At 36.8% G+C, this 27,691-nt stretch overlaps 1 protein-coding gene across 2 annotated transcripts in view; it reads left to right on the forward strand.

Moving 5' to 3' along the window:
- The window catches only part of MEMO1 (mediator of cell motility 1), a 131,058-nt gene that overhangs the window by 69,840 nt on the left and 33,527 nt on the right, over positions 1 to 27,691 (forward strand). The window contains exons 4-5 of one of the 2 annotated variants that reach the window (XM_065929479.1): positions 4,409 to 4,521; positions 6,759 to 6,870. The exons of the other annotated variant lie outside the window; for it this stretch is intronic. Of the exons in view, the coding sequence (XP_065785551.1) occupies positions 4,409 to 4,521; positions 6,759 to 6,870 (225 nt within the window). The remainder of the gene's footprint in view (positions 1 to 4,408; positions 4,522 to 6,758; positions 6,871 to 27,691) is intronic. 2 annotated transcript variants of the gene reach the window in all.

Below are 27,691 nucleotides of genomic sequence, written 5' to 3' on the forward strand. Positions count from 1 at the left end.
TAGAGAAAAAATAACAGTCCAAGAGAGAAGGTTGAACTTGATACCACTAGCTTCGATTCTTACTTTCCCATTCTCTGTATGTCAACCAGGATCATCTTTTGTGTGTAGGATTTGAAGGCTGGTTTTTAGATGTTTTACATGAACGTTTAGAAAATAACTTGTTCATTGAGTTAGGCAGGTCTTTCAAATGTTGACATTTCATCATACAATGTAAAAAAAAATCACATTTGTTATTATCACCATCAATTTCATTAGAAATATTTTTAATTATTGGGAAGCTGTCAGTCTCACAGAGATATAAGTTTTGCAAAAGTCCTAACTTTCACCTAAAAGTTTCAGTTTTATCATTGGCAACAAATAAGTCAAATGTTTTCTATGAAGTGTCAGGCTCATTTTGTTTGTTTTCTAGAAAATTTCTGCCAGTTAGCTAAGTTGGAATAACCCCAAAACTAAAAATTGTGTTCCATGGGGAAAGTGTCTACTTCAGCTCATAACTCAGAAGCACACAAATGCTCTTTCCTTGAGACATGCTTCTGTATGTTGCAGAGGTGCTGTGTGCACTTATTACCACAAATTGGATGCATTTTGTCATACAGCATATTTTAATAAAACTGTATTCAGAGTTCAGCATTTAATGAAATTAAATGAAACAGGCTTTAAAAAAAACAGCATGGGTGAAGGTGAAGAGTACATAACTACTAGTACATTTTGATTCCATTATATTTATTGTAGCCCACAGTTTACACAGTCCCACTTTTGTACCACAAGTGCAAATATTAACATTGCAAAGGCAGATAACTTCTTTGTATTATTATGAAAATAGTTTTGATTTTGTGAACTCTTTGAAAGGGTATTGAGGAATCCACAGTTCCCACTTTGAGAACTGCTATAATTCAAGGTGATTGGATTTATATTGTGGATAAGGTATTGGAGACAGCATCTCTGGGGAGATGATCTTTAAGCCAGCAAAAATCCAGCCATGTGAAAAAGCTTTGAAATAGGCAAAGGTATCCTTGTCATCAGGGCACTGCAAAGAAGACCAGTGTGCATAAAGTACTGTGATCTAAGTGGGGGAGAATCACACTGAAGGGACCGGTTCATTTGAGACTTTAGAACCTGTTTTAAGGATTTTGGGTTTTTTCCTCTCACCATGAAAAACCTTTGAAAGACGTTTTAAGCAGGAGAGTGATATGATCTGATTCATGTTTTAGAAAGAGTACTCTGGCTGTTTAAGGAATTTTAAAAATGATACATTAAGTTCTTTCCCGTATTTATAGTTGCAAAGTCTTTTCCTATTACTAAAACTTTTAAAAACTGAAACTCAGAATGTTACTTAGATAGTGATTTTGATTTGTATCTTTCAGAAAACCTTGCAGGACAGAAAAAGAGAGCCAAAAGGAATCTTCTTTGGGGCCACATGACATTTTATTCTTCAGTTAAAATATCTCCCCTTACTATGAAAAATTTAAAAAAAATTACTTGTGTTCCATTATTTAGTATAAATAGTTGACTATGAGAACAGGCACTTAGGTAACTCATGTGTTGAGTGCACAGACTACTCTACTCTCTTGGTAACTCCACAAATGTTGATTCTCTGGAGGTGTTATTATATGTAAACGACATTATTTCTGAAAGAATGCCTACTGATTTTTTTCCTATTAAAGATTTCTTTTATATGTATGGTAACAGTGATTGATTATATGCGGATATTTTAAAAGTAACCCCTTTACAACAAAGCACTTTGTAATTAATTAAAGGGAGAGAAAGTGGCGTTACTTCCAATGCCTGTGTTATCCATTTCTCTCCAAAATATGTGTATGGCTTAGGTGTTTATGGACCTAGCGATCTAGGGGGGAAGAAAGAGAAAAGATGTTGGTTTTTACTTATGCTACTAATTATCTTTTAGCATATAGCTAACACAGAGATTCAGTCTGAGATTAGTGCTCATTGAGTGTGTACTTTGTTTTTCCTTCTTTTCAACACTACCTAGCCTTTTTTGGTTTGTTTTTTGGTATATCACTTTTAAGGGTTTTGTATTGATGGGACTTAAATCTCTTTTTTCTCCTGGTATCTCTCTTAACTAAATGTAGAGCTTCACTATGTTGCTTTTGGGTGAGTTTCAACCCTTGGGGTACCCAGGGGATAATTCAAACTGATGGGAGCTCTTTTCCGCCCTAGGCTTTATCTTTTCATCTCGGTTGGGTCTGGTGGAAACCCAAGCAAGGTGAATAGCCACGTATTAGATTAGAGGAAGCAGTTAGGCTTTCTGACCTCGGGTCTTTATTTCTGAAATAATACTCAAATTTTAGTCTCTGTCAGAAGAACCTTGTTACACTTACCTATGAAATATATTTGTGCCTCAATTGATATTATAAAAGTCATTTCATGTTTTAATTATCCTGAATTTCCAGGAGTGCTCTGATTTTAAGTATTCTAGTCCTCTTTTCTTAGAAATACGTTCCTCAATCATAAACATACTTTTCTTTTCTTTCTTAATTCATACTGGGTTGGCCAAAGAGTTTGTTAGAGTTTTCTGCTTACGTCCTGTGGAAAAACCCGAAGGAATTTTTTTGCCACCCCAATATAGTACCTATCCTTAAGCAAGTTTCCTAAACACTCAGATATACCATTATTTATGTCCCACATTAGACTTTAATTTTAAAAAGTGTGGTGTTATTTATATGCCATTAAGGTATGAGAACATAGTGGTATCTTTTTGTTCATTTAGGAATCTGTGGATTTGATTTTTTTTTTCCCTTAAATGTTACTGATTTGATCATAGAGATGATGACAGGAAGTGAGTATTAGCAGGGGAGGTGAGAAAAGGGATTATGTTTCTGACTAGAAATGCCTTGTGGTCTTAACATGTCTGCTGTGAGTGACATCTTGAGGATTGCAGTTTCTTGAGGAGATTTTGGGACTAAATTGAGAATCACCTTTTCCTCACCCACATCTTTCCTATCTCCCTCAACCCTCCCAACACCTCAGATAGCAAGTAAGACACACCCAACCATAGGTTAATTTTTTTTACCTGTAATAGAATTTTATAAAAATAAATACTTTGCAATATAGCACACATTCCTTGTCCTGCAAGTTTTTGATGTGAAACAGATAGAGCTCTGGTGTCTCAGTCTTTGAGTGTCTGTCCCTTAATTGAGCAATGAGTAGCTCTTAATTTTCTAGGTATATAGCTTACATACATATATATTCTTTTTTCTTACAGTTTTCTGTCTGAGTGTGTGTGTGTGGTGGGGAAAGTTTTGTTCATATAAATCTGGGAGAATAGAGAAAATGGAGAGTTTTGGAATTCAGATCGTAGAGATGTTTGAGATAAAATGAGAATCCGTCCATTTTAATCTTGATGTTTAAGATAAAGGGATTGTAAAGATTTAGGCTACAAGTTAGCTCCATTCTTTTCTTTAGCAAAGAACAGATAATTACGCTTCTTTGTTTTTGAGAATGACTTCTACTTGAATAGGAACAGAGAAAGCTTATTACACTGGATTCTTCTCAACAGGATGCCTTTCTTCTCTGCCGTGGAAGAAATATGGAAATAGCTTTATCTGAATAATTCTTTGTAGTGATACGTTGGATTTTCAGACTTTATACTGTTATGTAGTTTTATTAAAGTTGTAGGTAAGTTTAGGATGTGTTATAAGTTTGAGATTTTATTTAATAGCTGGAATATTTAGAATGTAATTAATGTAGCTATTGAAAACCTGTGTTCTAGCCATTGTGAATACAGAGGCGATTTTAAGCATAGTCAGTTGGTTTACTGTAGATAATTAGTAACTTGTATTTCCACGTATTGAACATGGTTCTTTTAAAGCCCTTTCAACAGAAAGACAGAGATAAGGAATTGAACTTAATTGAGAAGCAAATCATCAGGTACACTAGTTTGCTAGTGCTGCCATAAAAAATCACCATAAACTAGGTGATTAGAGCAACAGAAATTTATTTTCCCTTCGTTCTGGATGATGGAAAAGTCCAAGATGAAGGTGTTGACAGGGTTGGCTTCTTAGGCGGCCCCTTCCTTGGCTTGCAGATGGCCGTCTTCCTGACGTCTCTTCGTGTGGTCAGTCACCATTTTACATGTGTGCGCCCTTGGTGTCTCTTCCTCTTCTTGTCAGGACACCAGTCATGTTGAATTCAGGCCTCACCGTAATGACTTTAAGATAAGCACCTCTTCAAAGACCTTATCTCCAAATAGATTCCATTTTAAGGTACAGGGGGGTGGACTTTATGTATGATATCAAGGGAACACAGTTTAACATGTAACAGTAGGTGATGAAATCAAGAAGGAAAACAGTATTACACGTAATTTTTAAAAATCACTATTTTTCTTTTTATTTAATAAAGTTTGTGTAGAAGTGCAATTGTCCTGTGTTTTTTGTTGTATATCTCCTAGCCGGAGAATTTTCATCCTTGGGCCTTCTCATCATGTGCCCCTTTCTCGATGTGCACTTTCCAGTGTGGATATATATAGAACACCTCTGTATGACCTTCGTATTGACCAAAAGAGTAAGTATATAGAACTCTTAAAGCTTATAAACAAAGTTTTAAAAAAGAGGAATTATGAGTTTATTTTAAATTAAAAGTATTACTTTTGTAATATTTGAATTTTAAAAATAAAATTTGTTGTAACTAATCTGCAAAAAAACAAAAACTAAGAAAATCTTCCATATGCCTGAAAGACAACTGCAGTTTTTCTGCCAGCCACAAAATCTGTAGATTCACTAGTCTCTGAACTGTAGTGGTTATATTTATAATCAGGGAAGTACCATGTACTCATTGTACCATCAAAAAAGAAATTGGTACCCACAACAACTTGTTGAAAGATTTTAGGCATGTTAGTCTTCCTCTCTGTATAACAATTCCCTCACTGTAAATGGATAATGAGGATAATGATTTTATTTCCTTGTTTATGGTTTTTACGGGGAAAAACGAGACTGTAGTTGTGAAACGCAGCAAGAAGAGTGCTACATAAATCTTAAGTGTATTTTATTTATAAAACATACCTATTATTTTGATTTATAAAATAAGATTCCAGGCACCACATTTTTTATTTAGTTGTGTCTCATTTTGTACATTGAATGTGTAAAGTAAAACTTTTTCTGACTTTTAATAGTATTTTTGGAGGAATGGGTAAACATAATTTTTAAAATGCCAAACAATACGGAAACTTCTATAACAGACACTCATGTACTTATCATTCACACTTGACTCAGACTTTCTTTCAACTGAACTCACTTTACATTCCCACATTCCCAAAAGTAACCACATTCATGAACTTGGTGTATATCCTTCCAGTTCATCAAATTATATTTTAATTATGTTGAGTGTTTATTGTTTTAAGAAATTTTTCAGCAAATTCTTTTGTAGAATGAAAGAAGTTGTTTGCAAAGGAAATGGTCATCTCTTCTTAAACTTTAGGCTTAAATTTTGTTGTTAGGATATAGCTTATTAGCAAAACTGGAATATTTCTAACCTTACTCCCTGGAATGGCTTTAGGGTATGTAATTTAAATTTTTAAAATGCTTTTAAAATTTTTATTTTTTTTCCCAGTTTTATGGAGATATAATTGACATACGGCACTATAAATTTTAAAGTATGACGCAGTAATTTTGACTTTTCATATATCATGAAATGATAAGTTTAGTGAATGTCATCTCATATAGATACAAAATTAAAGAAACAAAAAAATATTTCTGCCTTGTGATGAGAACTCTTAGGATTTACTCTCAACAGCTTTAAGGTATAACATTCGGCAGTGTTCATTATATTTGTCATGTTGTACATAACATCCCCAGTACTTACTGATTTTGATACTGGAAGTTTGTACCTTTTTACTACCTTCATCCACCCTCTGGGTCACACTTAATTTGTAAAACCTTGTTAGAGCATTCAGAAAATTTTGGTTTTGGGTAGCCTAACAATGAGAATTTTTAATCAGATACAATTTCATAGAAGAAAAGTCATACAGTTATTTGTTTCTTTCTTTGATATTGGTAAACCCATTTAAGGATGTAGTTTTAAAAATGCTGGTTCTGTTCAATGATAAAATAAAAATACTCTTGTGTCTTTTTTAACATATTAAATTTCATTATTTTCTTGCTATATAATATCTGGTTTTAAGTATAATCCATCAGAAGGGTCTGAATTGCTAAATCATTTTAAAAATTTAAGATTAAAGCATGGTACTGTGGTAAATTTATATTCCAGTCTACCTGACAAGTTTAATTCTTAATGTTGAGGACAATAGCATTTTCAGTAGGAATTTTCTGTTCTTGGTATAGCAAAACCTGAGGTGTAAAACAATAATCCTATACATTTTATTTAAAAATAAAACAATTCAAAAACTGTATTATTAAACCTCATGAGGAAGTAGACTGGGGAATTTTTCCATATTTCAGTAGGAATTTTGATTAATCGTTCTTGTTAGTATCTACTGGTTGATTAAGGTCAAGGAAAACCTTAAACTTAGAGGTGATTTTAGATATAATGAAAGGACCTGATGAAAATTTAAATTATTATTTTTTATGTAACTGTGTAACATATGAAAATCATTACGTGTCTGACTGTTTTGTCTTATATAAGAAGCTAGTTGTTTTTTCCTTTTTTAAAAACTAAAACCAAAGGAGAATATTACGTGGTACTTTTGTCTCTCGCCAAAGCATGTAGTTTTGTGTTACTGGGTAGTCTTACAGCTTAAGGATATACATTAATACATTTGTTTTACTATATTTTGAAACCTCTAGTTTACGGAGAACTATGGAAGACAGGAATGTTTGAACGCATGTCTCTGCAGACAGATGAAGATGAACACAGTATTGAAATGCATTTGCCTTATACAGCTAAAGCCATGGAAAGGTATACTAATTAATATAAGAAATCCCAGAGAAATCATGGATATTAATTTCTTTGGAATTATTTTAACTAGGGTAAGATGATCACTAGGATAAAGAGATTTAAAAATTATTGTTACAGTGAAATTAAGAATTTGAGATTAGATTTTTCTGAATGTGGATTGAAGTTGGTTTTGAGTAGTTTGCCTATGAAGGTTAAATGTATGAAGTGGCATGGTTGTTTTATTAGGTAGAAATATTAAAAAGAAAATGCATGTGTCTGTCTATGTGTTTGTATGTATTGGTTTGCCTGTTATTTATTATATATTTATTTATCTCAGAATAACAATTACATTCTTTCATGGTATAGTGCTCCAAGTAAGTAATCATAAAATTTTAGATTTGGGAGTAACTTTGGAGGTAATTTATTTCAGCCTTTATCAAAGTATGTGAATCTCTATTATAAAAGCAGTTATTATATAGTAATATATAATAAGTGAGATAATCTATATATAACATACATCTCATAAAAGAGATCTCTGTTATAAAAAATGCTGACATTATTACTTGGTACCTGCTAAAAGGTCTTTGAGGATAGCATGCTCACTAGACTATAAGTAGAGTGAAGACAGGGACATTTTGTTTTCCACTTATACCCCAGTGCCTAGCACAATGCCTGTCACATAGTCATTATTTTGGTAAAATGAAAGAATTGTTTTAAGAGCTTTCTTCTTTAGGGCAGTATTCAAATTAGAACTTTTTTCTTTTGAAGGTCACATGTCTGTAAGTTTTTCAGCCATTTCCTTCATATGGACTTAATACTCCATATGTTTTTAGTTTGATTAGTTCTAAACATGGTGAGATTATTCCTTCTCTGGTCCTCATTACTGTATTATCCTAGGAAAATAAGTGGTACGTCTTAGGTTTGCAGTAAATATTTGTTAATTAAATGTGTTAATGAAGTATGAGATTAACAATTTTAATGCTGATATGGCTTACTTACTATTGTCTGATATATTTGCCGTCAGCTGAAACCCCAAGGATTTTTTACACTGCTAAACTAGATTTTTTTCTCCTCTTGTACTTCAGTGGTTGATTTCTTTTTAACCCTAAAAGTGAATGTCTCTTCAATTAATTTTAATTTTTTCATGTTGGTCTTATTCCATTATTGCAGTTTTGGGAGTCATTTCTGTTCTTAATTCTGTTATCAAAGTATTATTTATTTCTCTCAGTCTCATGTTGTCTACATCTTTTCACAAAAATAGCTATAAGGGATTACATAGCTGAAGAAGTTTTCAAAAATAGAGTGATATTAAATCATAAGCAGTATAATTTTAGGTTGTGAAAGTGAAAGTCGCTCAGTCGTGTCTGACTCTTTGTGACCCCGTATAATTCTCCAGGAATTGTCCAGGCCAGAGTGTTGAAGTGGGTACCCGTTTTCTTCTCCAGGGGATCTTCCCAACCCAGGGATTGAACACAGGTCTCTAGCATTGCAGGCGGATACTTTACCAGCTGAGCCACAAGGGAAGCCCAAGAATACTGGAGTGGGTAGCCTTTCCCTTCTCCAGCAGATCTTCCCCACCCAGGAATTGAACTGGGGTCTCCTGCATTGCAGGTGGATTCTTTACCAATTTTAGGTTAATTGTGTTTTAATACATTCTAATTATTCAGAGAATTTTAAAGCTGTATAGCCTGTTTACTTTTTGAAATGCTAGTGTCATCAGAGCATCCCATTCTTCAACTGCAACAGGACAGTAAAAGACTTTTGTTCCTGGCTAAAATGTTATTTCAAAAGTAAAACAGGTGTAATGTGGAAGTGTAGGAAAATAGAAATTTGAAACCAGTGAACAAAATTTATGTTTGTAATTTCCTCCCTATTAAATAACATTAAATTACCACTTTTAAGTATATCACTTCTCAGGAAAACCTTCCTTGTCTCTCAGATTGCATTAGGATCCCTAATACTGACTCTTTCAAAAGTACCCAGTACTTTCCCCTTGTAACCTTTGCTGCAAGCCCTGCTTGTGTCACTTAGCCTACCATTCCCTGTATCGGTTATCCTTGGCTGAATAACAAATTGCCTCAAAACTTATGACTTAAAATCATAGCTGTTTATTGCTCACAATTTTGGGGTCAGGAATTTGAGTAGGGAACACCTTGCTGTGGTCCACAAGACACTGACTGAGATGATTGGAATAGGCCTTGAGGATCTAAGATGACTTTAGTGCTGACTTTTACTTGAGATACCTCACTTGTTCTCTATTGCCTGTTTTTTTTTTTTTTTTTAATCAGCCAGGGCTTTTCTATCTTTTTGGCCTGTCTCTAGAAGGATTGTCTGGATTTCTTTACATCGTGATTCTGGGTAATACAACAAAACCAGAAATTTCTTGTCTTATTAAGGACTAGGCCTAAAACTGCATATCATCATTTCCACTGCATTTTGTTTCCCAAAGGAGAAATGGATACCACCTCTTGATGGGAGGAGTAGCACATGTATACAGCATTAGGAGGAAGTGTTGGCAGGCTTCTTTGTTGATGGACTACCGCAGTTCTTTCTGTGGTGGACAATTCATGTTTCTCCAACATGGAGGACATCTCCTAAGATGCCCAGAAATCTCATCCAGTTATGACATCAGGTTCAGAGTTCATTATTTTATCATCTGAATTTGGTTGGGTTGTGGATGAGGCTCCTTGGGTACAGCTCTTTTTGATTTGGATACCCCATTGTCCACCCCTCCCCCCAGTATACTTAGTATACAGTTTTGAGACAAAGACAGTTAATCACATTCAGTTCAGTTCAGTTCAGTCGCTCATTCATGTCCAACTCTTTGCAACCCAGTGCACTGCAGCATGCCAGGCCTCCCTGTCCATCACCAACTCCCAGAGTTTACCCAAACTCATGTCCATTGAGTCGGTGATGTCATCTAGCTATCTCATCCTCTGTCGTCCCCTTTTCCTCCTGCCCTCAATCTTTCCTAACATCAGGGTCTTTTCAGATGAGTCAGCTATTCACATCAGGTGGCCAACGTATTGGAGTTTCAGCTTCAACATCAGTCCTTCCAATGAACACCCAGGACTGATTTCCTTTAGGAGGGGCTGGTTGGATCTCCTTGCAGTCCAAGGGACTCTCAAGAGTCTTCTCCAACACCACAGTTCAAAAGCATCAATTCTTCAGCACTCAGCTTTCTTTATAGTCCAACTCTCACATCCATAAATGACTACTGGAAAAACCATAGCCTTGACTAGACAGACCTTTGTTGACAAAGGAATCTCTCTGCTTTGTAATATGCTGTATAGGTTGGTCATAACTTTCCTTCCAAGGAGTAAGCGTCTTTTAATTTCATGGCTGCAATCACCATCTGCAGTGATTTTGGAGCTCAGAAAGATAAAGTCAGCCACTGTTTTCCCATCTATATGCCATGAAGTGATGGAAGCAGATGCCATGATCTTAGTTTTCTGAATGTTGAGCTTTAAGCCAACTTTTTCACTCTCCTCTTTCACTTTCATCAAGAGGCTCTTTAGTTCTTCACTTTCTGCCCTAAGGGTGGTGTCATCTGCATATCTGAGGTTATCGATACTTCTCCCAGCAATCTTGATTCTAGCTTGTGCTTCTTCCAGCCCAGTGTTTCTCATGATGTACTCTGCATATAAGTTAAATAAGTAGGGTGACAATATACAGCTTTGACATACTCCTTTTCCAGTCTGTTGTTCCATGTCCAGTTCTAACTGTTGCTTCCTGACCTGCATACAAGTTTCTCAAGAGGCAGATCAGGTGGTTGGGTATTCCCATCTCTTTCAGAATTTTCCAGTTTATTGTGATCCACACAGTCAAAGGCGTTGGCATAGTCAGTAAAGCAGAAATAGATGTCTTTCTGGAACTCTCATGCTTTTTTGATGATCCAGCGGATGTTGGCAATTTGATCTCTGGTTCCTCTGCCTTTTCTAAAACCAGCTTGAATGTCTGGAAGTTCATGGTTCATGTATTGCTGAAGACTGGCTTGGAGAATTTTGAGCATTACTTTACTAGCGTGTGAGATGAGTGCAATTGTGTGGTAGTTTGAGCATTCTTTGGGATTGCCTTTCTTAGGGATTGGAATGAAAATGGACCTTTTCCAGTCCTGTGACCACTGCTGAGTTTTCTAAATTTGCTGTCATATTGAGTGCAGCCCTTTCACAACATCATTTTTTAGGATTTGAAATAGCTCAACTGGAATTCCATCACATCCACTAGCTTTGTTCATAGTGATGCTCTTAAGGCCCACTGGACTTCACATTCCAGGATGTCTGGCTCTAGGTGAGTGATCATACCATCGTGATTATCTGGGTCGTGAAGATCTTTTTTGGATAGTTCTTCTGTGTATTCTTGCCACCTCTTCTTAATATCTTCTGCTTCTGTTAGGTCCATACCATTTCTGTCCTTCATTGAGCCCATCTTTGCATGAAATGCTCCCTTGGTATCTCTCATTTTCTTGAAGAGATCTCTTGGAGGATGGAAAAATGAAAAGCGTGTAGTGGTCTCTGTTCTAAAGCAGTTCTGAAATCTAACCAGGAAACAGAAAATGTCCTTGATTATGGCTTGGTTCTATCTTCTGATAGTGGTTTCGTAATTCATTACAGATGGTTCCTAATTTATGCTGGCTCCACTTTGGATTTTTTGGGTTTTTGATTGTGTGAAAGTGATACATATTAAGTAGAAACTGTACTTTGAATTTTGATCTTTTCCCAGGCTAGCAATATGTATGATACTCTCTCATGTTTCTAGGCAGTGGCAGGGAGTCGCAGCTCCCAGTCAGCCATGTAATCATGAGGGTGAACACCCAATACACTTAAACATCCTTTTGTACTCAGACAACAATTCTGTTTTTCATTTTCAGTACAGTATTCAATAATTTGGGCTTCCTGGGTAGCTCAGCTGGTAAAGAATCCTCCTACAGTGCAGGAGACCTGAGTTTGATCCTTGGGTTGGGAAGATCTCCTGGAGGAGGGCATGGCAACCCTCTCCAGTATTCTTGCCTGGAGAATCCCATGGACAGAGAAGCCTGGAGGGCTGTAGTCCATGGGGTCGCAAAGAGTCAGACATGACTGAGCGACTAAGTACAGCACATTAAATGAATTACATGAGAGATTCAGCACTTTATTATAAAATGCAGTTTGTTGTAGATAATTTTGCCCATTTGCAGGTTATTGAAAATGTTGTAAGCACACTTAAGGTAGGCTAGGCTAAGCTATGGTATTTAGTAGGTTAGGTGTAGTAAATGTATTTTCAACTTATAATCTGTTTATTTAGACTTAACCCCATTGTAAGTTGAGGAAGATCTGTATTATTCTTAGCTGTTGGCTGGGTCCTTCTGGCTCTTGGCTCTATTCTCTGAGTCCTTTTTACTTTTCCATAAGAAGTGGGCTTTGTTTGCATCTGAGTAGTAGTTTTATTCTGCATTATGTGACAGTTAAAAACCTAAAGGCCTCTTTTTCATTTGAGATAGTGTTTTGTTTTAGTACAAACTGATAGAACTCCATTAACCACTTTGTGGGTTTTCTATATATAAGATTAGAAGCGCATTCCATTAGACAAAAGTTACATCCACAGTTCTTAACTGAGACACGATTCTCTCCACTTTCTTACTGAGATAGGATTCTCTCCACCTTGGAGCCCGCTAACGTGGGCTGTGTAATTTCTCAGAAGCCCTTTTACCTCCCTGAGAGAATATGCAAGCATGGTCTGAAGTCTTCCTGAGGTCCTAACACAGGCTTTTACAGATGTGGTTTTGATTTGATGATTCTGAGCCCATGTTCTTGGTAGTACTCTGTATTTGGTCTTTGTCCTTAGGCTGTTTGCTTGACAGTGTTTGGCTATCTATAGGAGCTAGTGATGAGAAATAGTTATTTTTTAACCAAGAAACTCCTAGTTAGAAATATTTCTTTTAAATTGTGCTTATAGTTCTTTGGCTCATGTTTTTCTTCTTACATCTCCTCATATTTGGCTGTGAAGAAGCCATTGGCACTGAATATTTTGTTGGGGAATGTTAGTTAGAGTTATAGATTCTCTCATCTTCTCAGTCATGTCATGTGACAGTTACGTGCTAATTGTTTTCCGCCAGGAAGCAACATGGATAACCCTTCTAGCAGTGTCCTTCCTGCTAGTCTACTTTTCAGGCTCCTTGTTGCCCTTTCACCTTCAACCTATCTCTTGTCCCCAAAGCCAATATTATCTTTTCTAGGTGTCTCTTTGAGTAATACACTTTTCCAGGCACCCATTTTTGGTCTCAGTTATCAGTTGTAGCATGGCATATCACCTAAAAGTACCTTTTTTTGTATTCCTTATGATTCTTTGGGCTAGAAATTTGTGGTCAGGGATGAGTGGTGACCAGTCATCTCTATTTCATTTGCTGTCAGTTAAGATAGGTTGACTTAGGCTAGAGGTTCCAGGGTGCTCTCACTTTCTGTCTGGGGCTGTAATGTAGGTTGTCTACTAGGCACCTTAGTTCTCATCTTGGTCCTATCTCCGCTTGTTGTTACTTTTCTTCAGGGCATTTCTTTACACGTGGTTTCCATTTTCTGCTCATCTATCCTGAAGTACATGGCAAGTCAGGGTAGCAAGAAAGTAAGTAGAAATTTTAGGCCTCTTAATCTTTAGGCTTGGGAGTGGCACAGTATCTATCACTTGTGCCATATTTTACTTGGCAACACAAATTGAAAGACTGGATTCAAGGGGAGGGAAAAATTGACTCTGTACCTAATGGGAGTAGTGGCATGAGCATTCAGAGGTGGGAGAAATTCTGTTGATTATATTTGTAGGTAGCCCACCACGGTAGCCCTGCAGTTAAATAGCTCTTGGGAGATTATTTGTATGTGTATATATGTCTGTTTCCCTTCTCTAGTATTTTCCTAACTCATTCCCTACTCCAGGGCAACTGGTCTACTCTATCTTCTGTACCCATCTCAGTACCTGGCAAACAACAGGCTCTCAGTAATTAATTGTTGAATAAATTAATAGCAATCTATCTGTAATACTTTCATTAAATATTTCCCAAAAATGAGATCAGATTTTTTTAGTTAGCTGCTTTTTATGTCATGAACCTATTTACATGTTTTTTTTTTAACTCCTTTCAATTGGGTATACATAGGCCTTTATAGTATATGACTATGTAGTACTTCAGTTGACTAATTTTAAAACTTTTTCCTCATTTTTCACTATTATGAAAATTATTATGGTCTAAAAAATTCTTAAGTGTATTGTTTATAATTCTCTTAGATTAAGCAGATTTAGAAGTGATAGTCATTAGAGCTTTCTTAAAAAAAAAAATGAGTAATATAGAAGAGAAAATAAAATGACCCATAATGTCCTTGCTCAGTTAAATTTATTGACTTTTAAAAATGGGTGTGCCTGATTTAAAAGCGTACACAATGAGCAGTGAAAGCCTCTTTTATTCTCCTCAGCAGTGTTTACTGACAGTGAAGATTATTATGGAAATGCTAACATATATGTATGCATATGTAAGTGTGTGTGTGTGTGTGTATATATATGACTTATACATACACATTTTTGTGTAATTAACATGTAAACAGGAGGTCATATCTTAAGCATTTTATTCTGATCCTTTTTTCCATATATTATCTTTACTATTGAAATTCATAATTTTTAATATTATATATAATTGCATTTGAGAGATATTGTTAAGTTGGGATATGTAGAGATCATCTATCTTGAAAAAGCTATTTACTCTTAAAATTTGGAGAAGTAAATGGCAACCCACTCTGGTATTCTTGTCTGGAAAATCTCGTGGATGGAGGAACCTGGTAGGCTCCATGGGGTTGCAAAAAGTTGGACATGACTGAGCGACTAACACACACTCTTAAAATTAACAACATGATCCCACTTCTTTTTCTTTGCATTTTACTCTGTTATCTTTCCCTCCTTTTATTCCTTTCTCTGTATTATTCCCATTTATTCTTTGTTTATAGTTTAAAATTTTAATTGATTTTTGGGTCACTGTAAAATGTATTCTTTATAACATAGAAAGCTATGAATATTGATAAATGTAGATTTGTAAATATCCAACACTGTCAAGATATAGAACAATTCCTTTGCTTCAGTTTTAGTGCTTTTTTGTTCAGAAAAATGTGCAAAGTAAGTAGTAGAATTCTTTAGTAACTTTTGAAGTGTTTGAGAAATACGGCCCTGTAAAAATACTTATGTTCGCTGTAAAAACATGATTATATATTTAGCCATATAATACTTTTTGTTACTGCTAATGTTTTTGTAACATGGATGGCTTAAAAGCACAGTACAATGTATTTAAATCTTTCATCTTAGGTTTTAGGTTCAAGTCAATGTTAGAAATTCACTGTGGTTAAGATTTGACAACTTCAGTACTTATACCATTAAATATATTTAAAAAAAATATTGATTTTGTATACTTTATCCAGATTGTTAAGCCTAACTCTTGTAATTTCTTGTGTTTATTCTTATTATATTTTTGAGTTCCCTGAGTGAGAAAACTACTATCAAATACCTTTTATGGTATTAATTACTAATAACCGAACAGTTTTTCCTGTTCTTAATATCTTATATTAGTATAATAATTTGTTAAAATTGAGGAACCAATATTGATAGGTGATTATTAAATAAAGTTCATAGTTTAATTAAGATTCACTCTTTGTGTTAGTATAGTCTATGGCTTTGCCAAATGCTTCATTTCATGTCTGTCTACCTTTAATAGTTCCATGTAAAGTAGTTTTACTGTCCTAAAAATCCCCTGTGCTCTACCTCTTTATCTTCTTTCTTCATTCCACATCCATCTAACCCCTGGTAACTACTGATCTTTTTATTGTTTTCATAGCCATATAGTTTCTGGAATATCGTGTAGTTGGAATCATGTAGTATATAGCTTTTTCAGGTTGATTTCTTGAACTTAGTAATATATTATCAAAATTCCTCCAAGTCTTTTTATGGGTTGGTAGCTTATTTTTCTTTGTTGTTGAATAATAGCCCATTTTATGGCAGTGTTAGTCTTTCCACTCACCTATTAAATGATTATTGATATCGTTGGATTCAGTTCAGTTCAGTGGCTCAGTTGTGTCCGACTCTTGGCAACTCCATGAACCGCAGCACGCCAGGCCCCCCTGTCTATCACCAACTCCCAGAGGTTACCCAAACCCACGTCCATTGAGTCGGCGATGCCATCCAGCCATCTCATCCTCTGTCGTCCCCTTCTCCTCCTGCCCTCAGTCTTTCCTAACATCAGGGTCTTTTCAAATGAGTCAGCTTTTCATCAGGTGGCCAAAATATTGGAGTTTCAGCTTCAACATCAGTCCTTCCAATGAACACCCAGGACTGATCTCCTTTAGGATGGGCTGGTTGGATCTTCTTGCAGTCCAAGGGACTCTCAAGAGTCTTCTCCAACACCATAGTTCAAAAGCATCAATTCTCCTGTGCTCAGCTTTCTTTATAGTCTAACTCTCACATCCATACGTGACTACTGGAAAAACCATAGCCTTGACTAGACGGACCTTTGTTGACAAAGGAATGTCTCTGCTTTTTAATATTCTGTCTAGGTTGGTCATAACTTTCCTTCCAAGGAGTAAGCGTCTTTTAATTTCATGGCTGCAATCACCATCTGCAATGATTTTTGGGACCCCAAAAAATAAAGTCAGCCACTGTTTCCACTGTTTGCTCATCTATTTGTCATAAAGTGATGGGACCGGATGCCATGATCTTAGTTTTCTGAATGTTGAGCTTTAAGCCAACTTTTTCACTCTCCTCTTTCACTTTCATCAAGAGGCTCTTTAGTTCTTCACTTTCTGCCGTAAGGGTGGTGTCATCTGCATATCTGAGGTTATTGATATTTCTCCCGGCAGTCTTGATTCCAGCTTGTGCTTCTTCCAGACCAGCGTTTCTCATGATGTACTCTGCATATAAGTTAAATAAGCAGGGTGATAATAACACATTCTTGATGTACTCCTTTTCCTGTTTGGTACTAGTCTGTTGTTCCATGTCCAGTTCTAACTGTTGCTTCCTGACCTGCATACAGGTTTCTCAAGAGGCAGGTCAGGTGGTCTGGTATGCCCATCTCTTTCAGAATTTCCCACAGTTTTATTGTGATCCACACAGTCAAAGGCGTTGGCATAGTCAACAAAGCAGAAATAGATGTCTTTCTGGAATTCTCTTGCTTTTTCGATGATCCAGCGGATGTTGGCAGTTTGATCTCTGGTTCCTCTGCCTTTTCTAAAATCAGCTTGAACATCTGGAAGTTCACTGTTCATGTATTGCTGAAGCCTGACTTGGAGAATTTTAGCATTACTTACTAGCGTGTGAGATGAGTGCAATTGTGCGGTAGTTTGAGCATTCTTTGCGATTGCCTTTCTTAGGGATTGGAATGAAAGCTTACCTTTCCAATCACCTATTAACAGATTATCGATATCGTTGGATTAATATCTGTTATATTTTTTACCATTTTCTATTCAGTGCTCTTGTTCTTTCTTGTCTTACTCTCTTTTTCTTTTTCCTTTGATTATAATTGAACATTTAATATGAGTTCATTTTCTTTCCTCTCAGCATAGGTTACACTTCTTTTTACCTTTTTTAGTTGTTGCTGTAAAGTTTGCAACATACATTTGCAACTGATGCAAGTATACTTTCAAGTAACACTGTACTGATTCATGCAGTGGAGGTGTGTTACTGTATTCACAATTTTTTTTCTTATCCCTTATAACATCGTTATCATTCATAAACTATAATTTTCATGCACATTATTGCTGTAATTATTTTAAACAAATCATTATGTTAGATCAATTAAGAATAAGAAAAATGAAATAAACCAAAGATGATATTTTATATTCTTTTATTCCTTTCTAATGTGCTGCTTTTCTTTTGTGTCGATACAAGCTTATGAACTATGTCGTTTTCCTTCTCTCTGAAAGACTTTTTACCAGTTCGTGGCTCTGATTTTATCATTTAAAACTTGCTATTTTGGGTTGGAGAAAGGATTTCTTTTATCTTTGCCACCTCAAGAAAACAAAAGAGATGTTTCCTTTTCCAGTGTTTCTGTTAATCACAAATTAAGAATAATGTATTTTATTATAGGGAGTAATTAAGTAGGCTGGTAAACAAAACTCATTTTGGCTCCATCGTGGTAATTCCTTCCTGTCCAGTTTTACTAGTTATTGATGTAAAGATCTGATTGCTTTTAAGATATTTACCTTTATTTTTTGGGACTCCAAAATCACTGCAAATGGTGATTGCAGCCATGAAATTAAAAGATCCTTACTCCTTGGAAGGAAAGTTATGACCAACCTAGACAGCATATTAAAAAGCAGAGACATTCCTTTGTCAACAAAGGTCCTTCTAGTCAAGGCTATGGTTTTTCCAGTAGTCACGTATGGATGTGACAGTTAGACTATAAAGAAAGCTGAGTGCTGAAGAATTGATGCTTTTGAACTGTGGTGTTGGACAAGACTCTTGAGAGTCCCTTGGACTGCAAGGAGATCCAACCAGTCTATCCTAAAGGAAATCAGTCCTGGGTGTTCATTGGAAGGACTGATGTTGAAGCTGAAACTCCAGTACTTTGGCTGCCTGATGCAAAAAGCTAACTCATTGGAAAAGACCCTGTTGCTAGGAAAGATTGAAGGCAGGAAGAGAAGGGGACAACAGAAGGTGAGATGGTTGGATGGGATCACTGACTCAGTGAATATGGGTTTGGGTAGACTTCGGCAGTTGGTGATGGACAGGGAGGCCTGGCATGCTGCGGTTCATGGGGTTGCAAAGAGTCGGACATGACTGAGTGACTGAACTGAATTTAAACTTCAAAATTAAAAAATTTGGTTAATCTGAATTTTTCAGATATGAGTAGAGTTGCTTAATTGTGCATGGAATAATGAGTGATGCACAAACAAGTAAATATTGTGTGTTTCCTCAGCATATAGTCCAGTGGGAGAGATAAGAACTGTATATTAATAAATGTAATATAATTCAAAATGTAATAAATACAGTTGAAGAGTTTATAGAAACAGAAAAAAAGGGATGAAGGTGATTGCTGAATTAGGGGATTATGAAGAAGATGATGTTTGAGTGGACTTTGAGGATGGCTATAATTTTCACAGAATGAGGCAGATTTTTTTGTTGGAAATAGAGTACTGTAAATATAAAATGCAGAAGTCAGAAAACCCAGGGCTAATTTTAAGAGCGGGAACCTATTTGACAGCTTGTGGAAGTTACAGAAGTCTGGTTTAGTAACTGAGGTCTGTCTCTAGATGACTTTTGTTTGACCTTCATAGGTAGAAAAACTTTTTCACAGATATGAATGTTGTTAGTTTGATATTGATTCTGCCACTTGTTATCGTATACCTTACCTGACCTTTCACACATATATGGTACCAACATGCGGCTGGAGACATTGAATAGGTAACCTTGTAGGGGCATAGAGAAAGAAAGCTGGAACGGTTGGTTGCGACAGGATTATGAAGGACCTTGAATGTCATTTTAAGATACTTTTATTTTATTCCATGATTGTTACAGAGCTAGTAAATGTTCTTCAGAAAAAGAGGGAGATGATTAGAACTTGAGTGTAAGAGTATTCCTCTTTGGTGGCATGATGGTACTGTGAAGGATGAATTAGAGTTGGAGGAGGCTGATAGAAATAGTTTAGAAATCATGGAGGCTTTGAACTAAAGTAATGATGGATAGGATAGCAAACTGAGCAGATTATGGGAGAATGAAGAATACTTCGTAAATATTTCTGTGTGGGAGAGTAAGATAATTTTAAATACATTTAACGTCTAAGAGTGTACAGTTTTCAGAGATAGTCAAGATGTTCTTTTTGATGTAAACCAGGTATAATTTTAGGAGAGCATAGGGCATGGAAATGTTGACTTGTTTCTATCAAAATACTGGAATGTTTCTATCAAAATACTGGAATGACCATAATTCTGAAAGCTAACTTGGGCCAGTTCATCGTAGTACTGTTTTGCTTCAAACAGTTGAGTTTCGATAATAGACTTCAGTAAGATTCTCTGGTACCTGAAATATGCCTGCCCTTGTAAAATCTTTTTTACTATTTTTCCTATCAGAATGGAAATTCAGAGAAGTATACCCTTTGAAATTAATTTTGATAATCTCATTGTATTCCCTTACCAAGCAGTAAAGATTTATAATGACTTAAATGTTAATTTTAGTTGTCATTGACAGTTTACCTTCTCCTTTTTCTTTTCCCTCTCTTTTTCCCCAGTTTCTTTGGCTCTGCCTGATGTTTTCTGGGTCTTTCTAGTTTATTCTTTCTCACAGTGAGTTAGAGTATTCTGCATTTAATCTGTATGTGTGTCCCTGTCGTTGAAGGAGAATTTGATCAAGAGGAAAAGATTAGCCAAGTTCTTCCACATAGGGCTCCGTGAAACTCCACATTATGATTTCTTTCTGTCTCTGTGCCTTTAACACCTTTTTTGAGGGTTCCATGACCAGCCTCACTTGAAGGACTCATAGATGTATCATGGCTATGGTTTATTAGAGAAGATGTGATACACAGCAGGACCAGCAAGGGACAAAAGGCATGTCAGGCAGCATATGGAGGAATCCAAATGTAGGCTTCCAACATTCTCCCTCCCATAGGGATGGGCTGAACATAACGTGGTTCCTCCAGCACTGTAACACGTGTACAGTGTTTCTGGTCAGGGACGCCTGCTTTAAGATTCTAAATCCAGGATTTTTGTTAGGGGCTAGTCATATAGACACACTCTGCCTATGTAACTACTCACAGCTATACTGAAATTCCAGACTCCAAGAAGGAAAGCAGGTGTTTGCCATAATCACATAATTTATGAATAATCTAGGCAAGCTGGTACTGTGTCCCAAGTGGGTAAAAAGAGCTTTAATCCATCTAAATAACATTGCAGAAGCCAAGTTGCTAGGTACCCAAAGGCCAGTCTCCATAGACCTTTCTAAAGATTTCAGCAACAAATCTGCTGAATTTAACCCAGTTGCAGAATCCCCTTTCCACTTCCCCAGTTCCAGGCTGCCATATTGCCATCCAACTTTGTGAATTTTTGACTCACCTGATACCATTTTAACCCTTATTATAGTTTAGGTTTGTACTAGGTCTTAAGATTCTTCTTTCCTTTCTGATTTGGCCTCAGTCAAGGTCTTCAACTATTTAAAATGATCATCAGAGAAAAGTAAGGTATGCTCTTGTGTGGTTACTCTTTAAGAGAGTGGAATGACTTGTCTGTGGACATGGAAAACAGCCTGAGATTTTCTACCCCCATCCAGCTTAAATGACAGCCACAAGAGCGGTGTGATTTTCACATGTGTTCTTACCCTGTGACTTTCATACTCCTGGTTGTGTATTTCTGCATATATCTTGTTTTTTTTTTTATTTTCATTTATTGAGATCTTAGAACACACATATGTTTTCTTTGTATATTGCTCAGTTTCTCTTTTTCATGAACATAGAAGATTCCTTTGGGTTAGTACATGTATATCAGGAAGAGAGCGTTTTTTAGAATTACAGAGCATGGAGTATCTCTGAAATAAATAAAAATTTCATATTTGATTGAAATGGAACAGTTTTTGTTTCTGTGACCATGAAAAGGATAAGCAAGAGGTACCATAAGACATTTGAGAAGATTGTAATATATTTTATTTCTATCAGAGTAGGCTTTTAGTATTTATCTATATATGTTTTGTCCTCTTTTTTCCCCCCTGTGAATATTTTCTATCTAAAAGAGGAGAGGAGAATAAATTATATAGTGCTATTGTGGCAACAGCTTCACATCTTAGAGATAAGAATAGCTTTTCTTTTGACTGGTTTAGTTATGATTTTTTAAAAATTCTCACCTGAGATGCTCTAGACTGCTTCTAAAATCTTTGGGAAGTTGGAAGGATTTGTATAGAAAAGAAAATTCTCGTGTTCATCAATGTTGTTCAGAGGAAAAGTATTCAAATAAATGCCATGGAAAGAATAAGCAAATAACTATTTGTATACAGTATTTGATCTAGTTTAAAATGTCATCGCTTTTAAGATTTCAGTTATTTATATGCCACTAATTTAGTGAAAACTGCCATTGAAATGATTTTCTTATCACTTAGAATATTCATATTAGAATTCATATTTTTCTTCTGATGAGGACTTTTAAAATCTACGCTTACCAAGTTTCAGATGTTCATATAGTATTATCAACTATAACATTAACTGTAGAACTGTGTTAGCTACAGAATTCACATTTTTATGTTAGAATTTTTACATTAGAGTTTAGACTTTTTTGTACTCTGTACCAGTGAAAGCATTGGTGATAGAATGATATTGTTTGTTTTTAAGGAAAGTGCTTCACTATTGGTTCTGTGATTTAAGTTTTTTTGTTTGTTACACATCTTGGATATAGTAATTTTCCGCAGCATGGGTTAAGGCGTACGGCAGAAAAAGAAGGGCTAAAACTTTAATCTGTATTACTAAAGTGCTCATAGGTATTTTGTAAGGTGGATTTTATTAACCTTGTTTTTATGGATGACAGATGTTAGTTTATAGAGTACAGACATTTTCAAAATCTATTTTTTTTTAAATAATATTTTGTTTATTTATTTATTTGGCTGGACTGGATCTTAGTTATAGCATGTGGGATCTTTAGCTGCAGCATATGGGATCTAGTTCCTTAACCAGGGATCAAACCTGGGCTCCCTGCATTGGGGACATGGAGTCTCAGTCACTAGATCACTAGGGAAGTCCCTCGCAGTCTAGTTTTAGCTTTTTTGTCACCCAAAAAAGAAACCTTGTGTTTATTTGAGGGCACTTTGTGCTTCTGTTCTCAACCTCAGGTATCCATTTACCTTCTTTCTCTGTAGATTTGTATTTTTGGAAATTTTAAATAAATGGAATTATACAACATGTGTCGGTCCTTTTTCACTTAGCATACTGTTTTTGAGATTCATCCAGATTCCACTGTGTATTAATGGTTCATTCATTTTTTATTGCCAAGTGGATATTCCAAGTGAATATGCCCCATTTTGTTTAACCATTCACCAGTTGATGGACATTTGGATCATCTTCATTTTTGGCTATTAGGAATAATGTTATAAACATTCTTGTACAAGTCTTTATATGAATATATGTTTTCATTTCCCTTGAATAGGTACTTGAATGGAATTGCTGAGTCATGTGATAAGTCTGTTTTTCATAGTGATAGCAGCATTTTATATTCTAGGGAACAAAGCATGAGGGTTCTGTTTCTCCATATTCTGGCCAATAGCTGGTCATTTCAGTCTTTACATTACAGCCCTTCTGACGGATGTGTAGTGTAACCTGACTGTGGGCTTAGTTTGCCATCTCCCCAGTGACTTGTGAAGTTGAGTAACTTTTCATATGATAGTCATTTGTGTATCTTCTTTTGTGAATTGTCTGTTCATATATTTTGCCCTAGTTTTAATTTGAAAATTTATCTTTTTACTTAGTTATGAGAGATTTTTGTATTCTGGATATAAGTTTTTAATTGATATGCAAAGATTTCTTCCCATGGTATGTCTTGTTTGTTTTCTTAATGGTGTTTATTGAAGAGCAAATGTTCTTGATGAATTCAATTTCCTTTTTTTTTTCCTTATATGGATTCCACTTTTGGTATCAAGAAATCTTTGCCTAATCTAGGCTTACATAGATTTTCTCTTCTTGAACATGCTCAGCAAACACAACCTGCAGACCATATCTAGCCAACAGCTTGTTATTGTAATGTTTTATCGGAGCATAGACACAGCCATTCATTTACCTATTGACTGTGGCTGCTTTCTCTTCACAGGAACAGTTGCATAGTTGCTAAAGAGATTGTATAGCCCAGAAAATCTAAAGTATGGCCCATTTCAAAACATGTTTGCTGGACCCTGTTCTCTAAGTGGTATGATTTTAGCTTATAATATAGTTGTGTCTCTTGAAAGATGATGCTGTGAAAGTGCTGCACTCAATTTGCCAGCAAATTTGGAAAACTCAGCAGTGGCCACAGGACTGGAAAAGGTCCGTTTTCATTCCAGTCCCTAAGAAAGGCAATCGCAAAGAATGCTCAAACTACCGCACAATTGCACTCTCTCACATGCTAGTAAAGTAATGCTCAAAATTCTCCAAACCAGGCCTCAGCAATACATGAACTATGAACTTCCAGATGTTCAAGCTGGTTTTAGAAAAGGCAGAGGAGCCAGAGATCAAATTGCCAACATCCGCTGGATCATTGAAAAAGCAAAAGAATTCCAGAAAAACATCTGTTTCTGCTTTGTTGACTATGCCAAGGCCTTTGACTGTGTGGATCACAATAAACTGGAAAATTCTGAGAGGGGCATACCAGACCACCTGACCTGCCTCTTGAGAAACCTGTATGCACGTCAGGAAGCAACAGTTAGAGCTGGATATGGAACAACAGACTAGTTCCAAATAGGAAAAGGAGTATGTCAAGGCTGTATATTGTCACCCTGCTTATTTAACTTATATGCGGAGTACATCATGAGAGACACTGGGTTGGAAGAAGCACAAGCTGGAATCAAGATTGCTGGGAGAAATATCAATAACCTCAGATATGCAGATGACACCACCCTTATGGCAGAGAGTAAAGAGGAACTAAAGAGCCTCTTGATGAAAGTGAAAGAGGAGAGTGAAAAAGTTGGCTTAAAGCTTAACATTCAGAAAACTTAAGATCATGGCATCTGGTCCCATCACCTCATGGGAAATAGATGGGGAAACATTGGAAACTGTCGGACTTTATTTTTTTGGGCTCCAAAACCACTGCAGATGGTGATTGCAGCCATGAAATTAAAAGACGCTTACTTCTTGGAAGGAAAGTTATGACCAACCTAGACAGCATATTAAAAATCAGAGATATTACTTTGCCAATGGAGGTCTGTCTGGTCAAGGCTATGGTTTTTCCAGTGGTCGTGTATGGATGTGAGAGTTGGACTATGAAGAAAGCTGAGTGCCAAAAAATTGATGCTTTTGAACTGTGGTGTTGGAGAAGACTCTTGAGAGTCCCTTGGACTGCAGGGAGATACAACCAGTCTATCCTGAAGTAGATAAGTCCTGGGTGTTCATTGGAAGGACTGATGTTGAAGCTGAAACTCCAGTACTTTGGCCACCTCATGGGAAGAGTTGACTCATTGGAAAAGACCCTGATGCTGGGAGGGATTGGGGGCAGGAGGAGAAGGGGACAACAGAGGATGAGATGGCTGGATGGCATCACCGACTCGATGGGCATGAGTTTGAGTAAGCTCCAGGAGTTGGTCATGGACAGGGAGGCCTGGCGTGCTGTGATTGATTCATGGGGTCTCAAAGAGTCAGACACAACTGAGCGACTGAACTGAACTGGACTGATGATCCAATTTGTGTATGGTACGAGGTAAAGGTCTGACTTCACTTTTTGTCCTATGGATTATGCAATTATCCCAATACTCTTTTGTTGAAAAGACTGTTCTGTAGGTAACGAGTCATTTTCTTTTTGCTGCTTTCACGATTTTCTCTTTGTCTTTGGTTTTCATCAGTTCATTATGCTATATCTAAGTTGGGAATCTTTTTATACTCAGCTAATTTGGGTTGTTGAGTGTTTTTGATCTCTAGATAAATGTTTCATGAAATTTGGGAAGTTTTCAGCCATTATTTTTTCTAACTTTTTCCCTGTAACTTTTTTGGGACCCGCATTGTGTGCATCCTCATGTGTTTGATGTTGTGTACACGTCTCCCGTGCTCTATTCATTTTTTCCCCTCTGTTCTTCAGATTGGATAACTTATTTTGTCTTCAATTTTATTGATTCCTTATGTAATATTGATTTTCCTCTTCAGACCATATAGTGAATTTTTCATTTCAGTTATACTTTTCAATTCCAAAATTTTGCTTTGGTTCTTTTTAATGTTTTACATTTCTTTGTTGATATTTGCTGTAGTCATTGTATATATGTATACATTAAACTTTTGAAAGCATACTTTCAAGATGGTAACGATAACCCTATATGCAAAACAGAAAAAGAGACACAGAAGTACAGAACAGACTTTTGAACTCTGTGGGAGAAGGTGAGGGTGGGATGTTTCGAAAGAACAGCATGTATATTATCTATGGTGAAACAGATCACGAGCCCAGGTGGGATGCATGAGTCAAGTGCTTGGGCCTGGTGGGCTGGGAAGACCCAGAGGAATCGGGTGGAGAGGGAGGTGGGAGTGGGGATCGGGATGGGGAATACGTGTAACTCTATGGCTGATTCATATCAATGTATGACAAAACCCACTGAAAAATAAAAATAAATAAATATAAAATAAAATAAAAGCATACTTTCCTTTATTTCTTTGAACATGTTTATAATAATGTTAGGGGCTTCCCAGGTGATGCTAGTGATAAAGAATCTGCCTGCCAGTGTAGAAATGTGGGTTTAATTCCTGGGCCAGGAAGATCCCCTGGAGTAGGAAAAGATACCCCACTCCAGTATTCTTTCCTGGAAAATTACATGGACAGAGAAGCCTGGCAGGCTCCGGCCCATGGGGCTACAAAGAGTTGGACACGACTGAGTGAGCACATAGCTCTTAAAATCTGTCTGTCTGATTCCACTTGTACAACTTCTGCTAGCTCTCTCCTTGCCCCCAGGAATGGGTTACAGTTTTTTGTTCTTTGGCTCAGAATTTTTTTCCCCTTGAAACTGAACTTTTACATAGTACAGTATATTTTAGCAACTTTATTGTAATTTTATTAATGTTTTTCTTCAGATGATGGTGGTGGTGGTTTCATTCATTCATTTATTTATTTTTGGCTGCGCTGGGTCTTCGTGGCTTTACTGGTTGCAGCAGACAGGGGCTGCTGTTTGTTGTGGTGTGTGGGCTTCTCATTGCAGTGGTTTATCTTGGGGAGCATAGGCTCTGGGATATGTGGGCTTCAATAGTTGCAGCTCCCAGGCTTCTGAGCACAGGCTTGGTAGTTGTGGCACACAGACTTAGTTGCTGTGAGGCATGTGGGTTCTTCCTGGACCAGCTATTGAACTGGCACCTCCTGCTCTGACAGGTGGATTCTTTACCACTGAGCTACCCGGAAAGCCCTCATTTGTTAAAAACAGTACCTTTCATAGACTCTGTCTGCAGAAAGACAGACCCTGTCACAGAGTTTGGCTACTGATGCATCTCCTCAGCTTTTAAAACATTCTTACTTGTTTTTACCTCGACTTTCTAGAGCTCACCCTGGTGTCTACACTGCTTAGTGCTAGCTACTGTTTGTTTGGAAGTTGAGCCTATGTAGCTTTCACCATGAGCTGGTGGGCCGTGACTGTTTTGGGGAGAACACTAGAAGTTTTCATGTTTGCCTCCTCTGCTTTCTCTTGGGTCTTCTCTGGCCTCCCTGTGCTTGTGTGCATCCTTGTTTCCTGGCAGCCAGGGACGCAGAAGAGCTTGCTGTCCGTGGTCTCCCCTGGCCTTTGTGCTTGCTCTCACCCTCCCCACTCCCTGGCATTTGGGGGGAGCTTCAGCCTTCTGGACCTCCCCTGTACACATGTGCTGCCTCCTGTTCAGCCAGGGCATCTTCTCAGAACATGGGAATTTATCCTCTCCCTATATGGCTCTCTCCTTCCCAGGACCTCCCTGTTAGATTTCTAGGTAGTCCTCAGGTTTGTGGCTTGCCTCAAATGGTGTGGTCATTTCAGGCTACAAAAGTGGCAGGATTTTCTGTTTCCTGCTGGGTGTGGGTATTCTCTCTGCCCCAAGTCAAAGTCAACCTCCTTCAACAGCAAAGCTGCTGGTTTTTCATAGCGAGGCCAGCCTCACCTTGGATTTACTGTAATATTGGAGGAAGGAGGATAGAGGTGGTTCCTGGTAAGATGCCAGACTTGCACTGTTCTCAAAAAGCTCATTGTATTTTTCAGGAAT

The sequence above is a fragment of the Muntiacus reevesi genome, chromosome 3 (assembly GCF_963930625.1).
Source record: "Muntiacus reevesi chromosome 3, mMunRee1.1, whole genome shotgun sequence".
NCBI classification, from domain to species: Eukaryota; Metazoa; Chordata; class Mammalia; order Artiodactyla; family Cervidae; genus Muntiacus; species Muntiacus reevesi.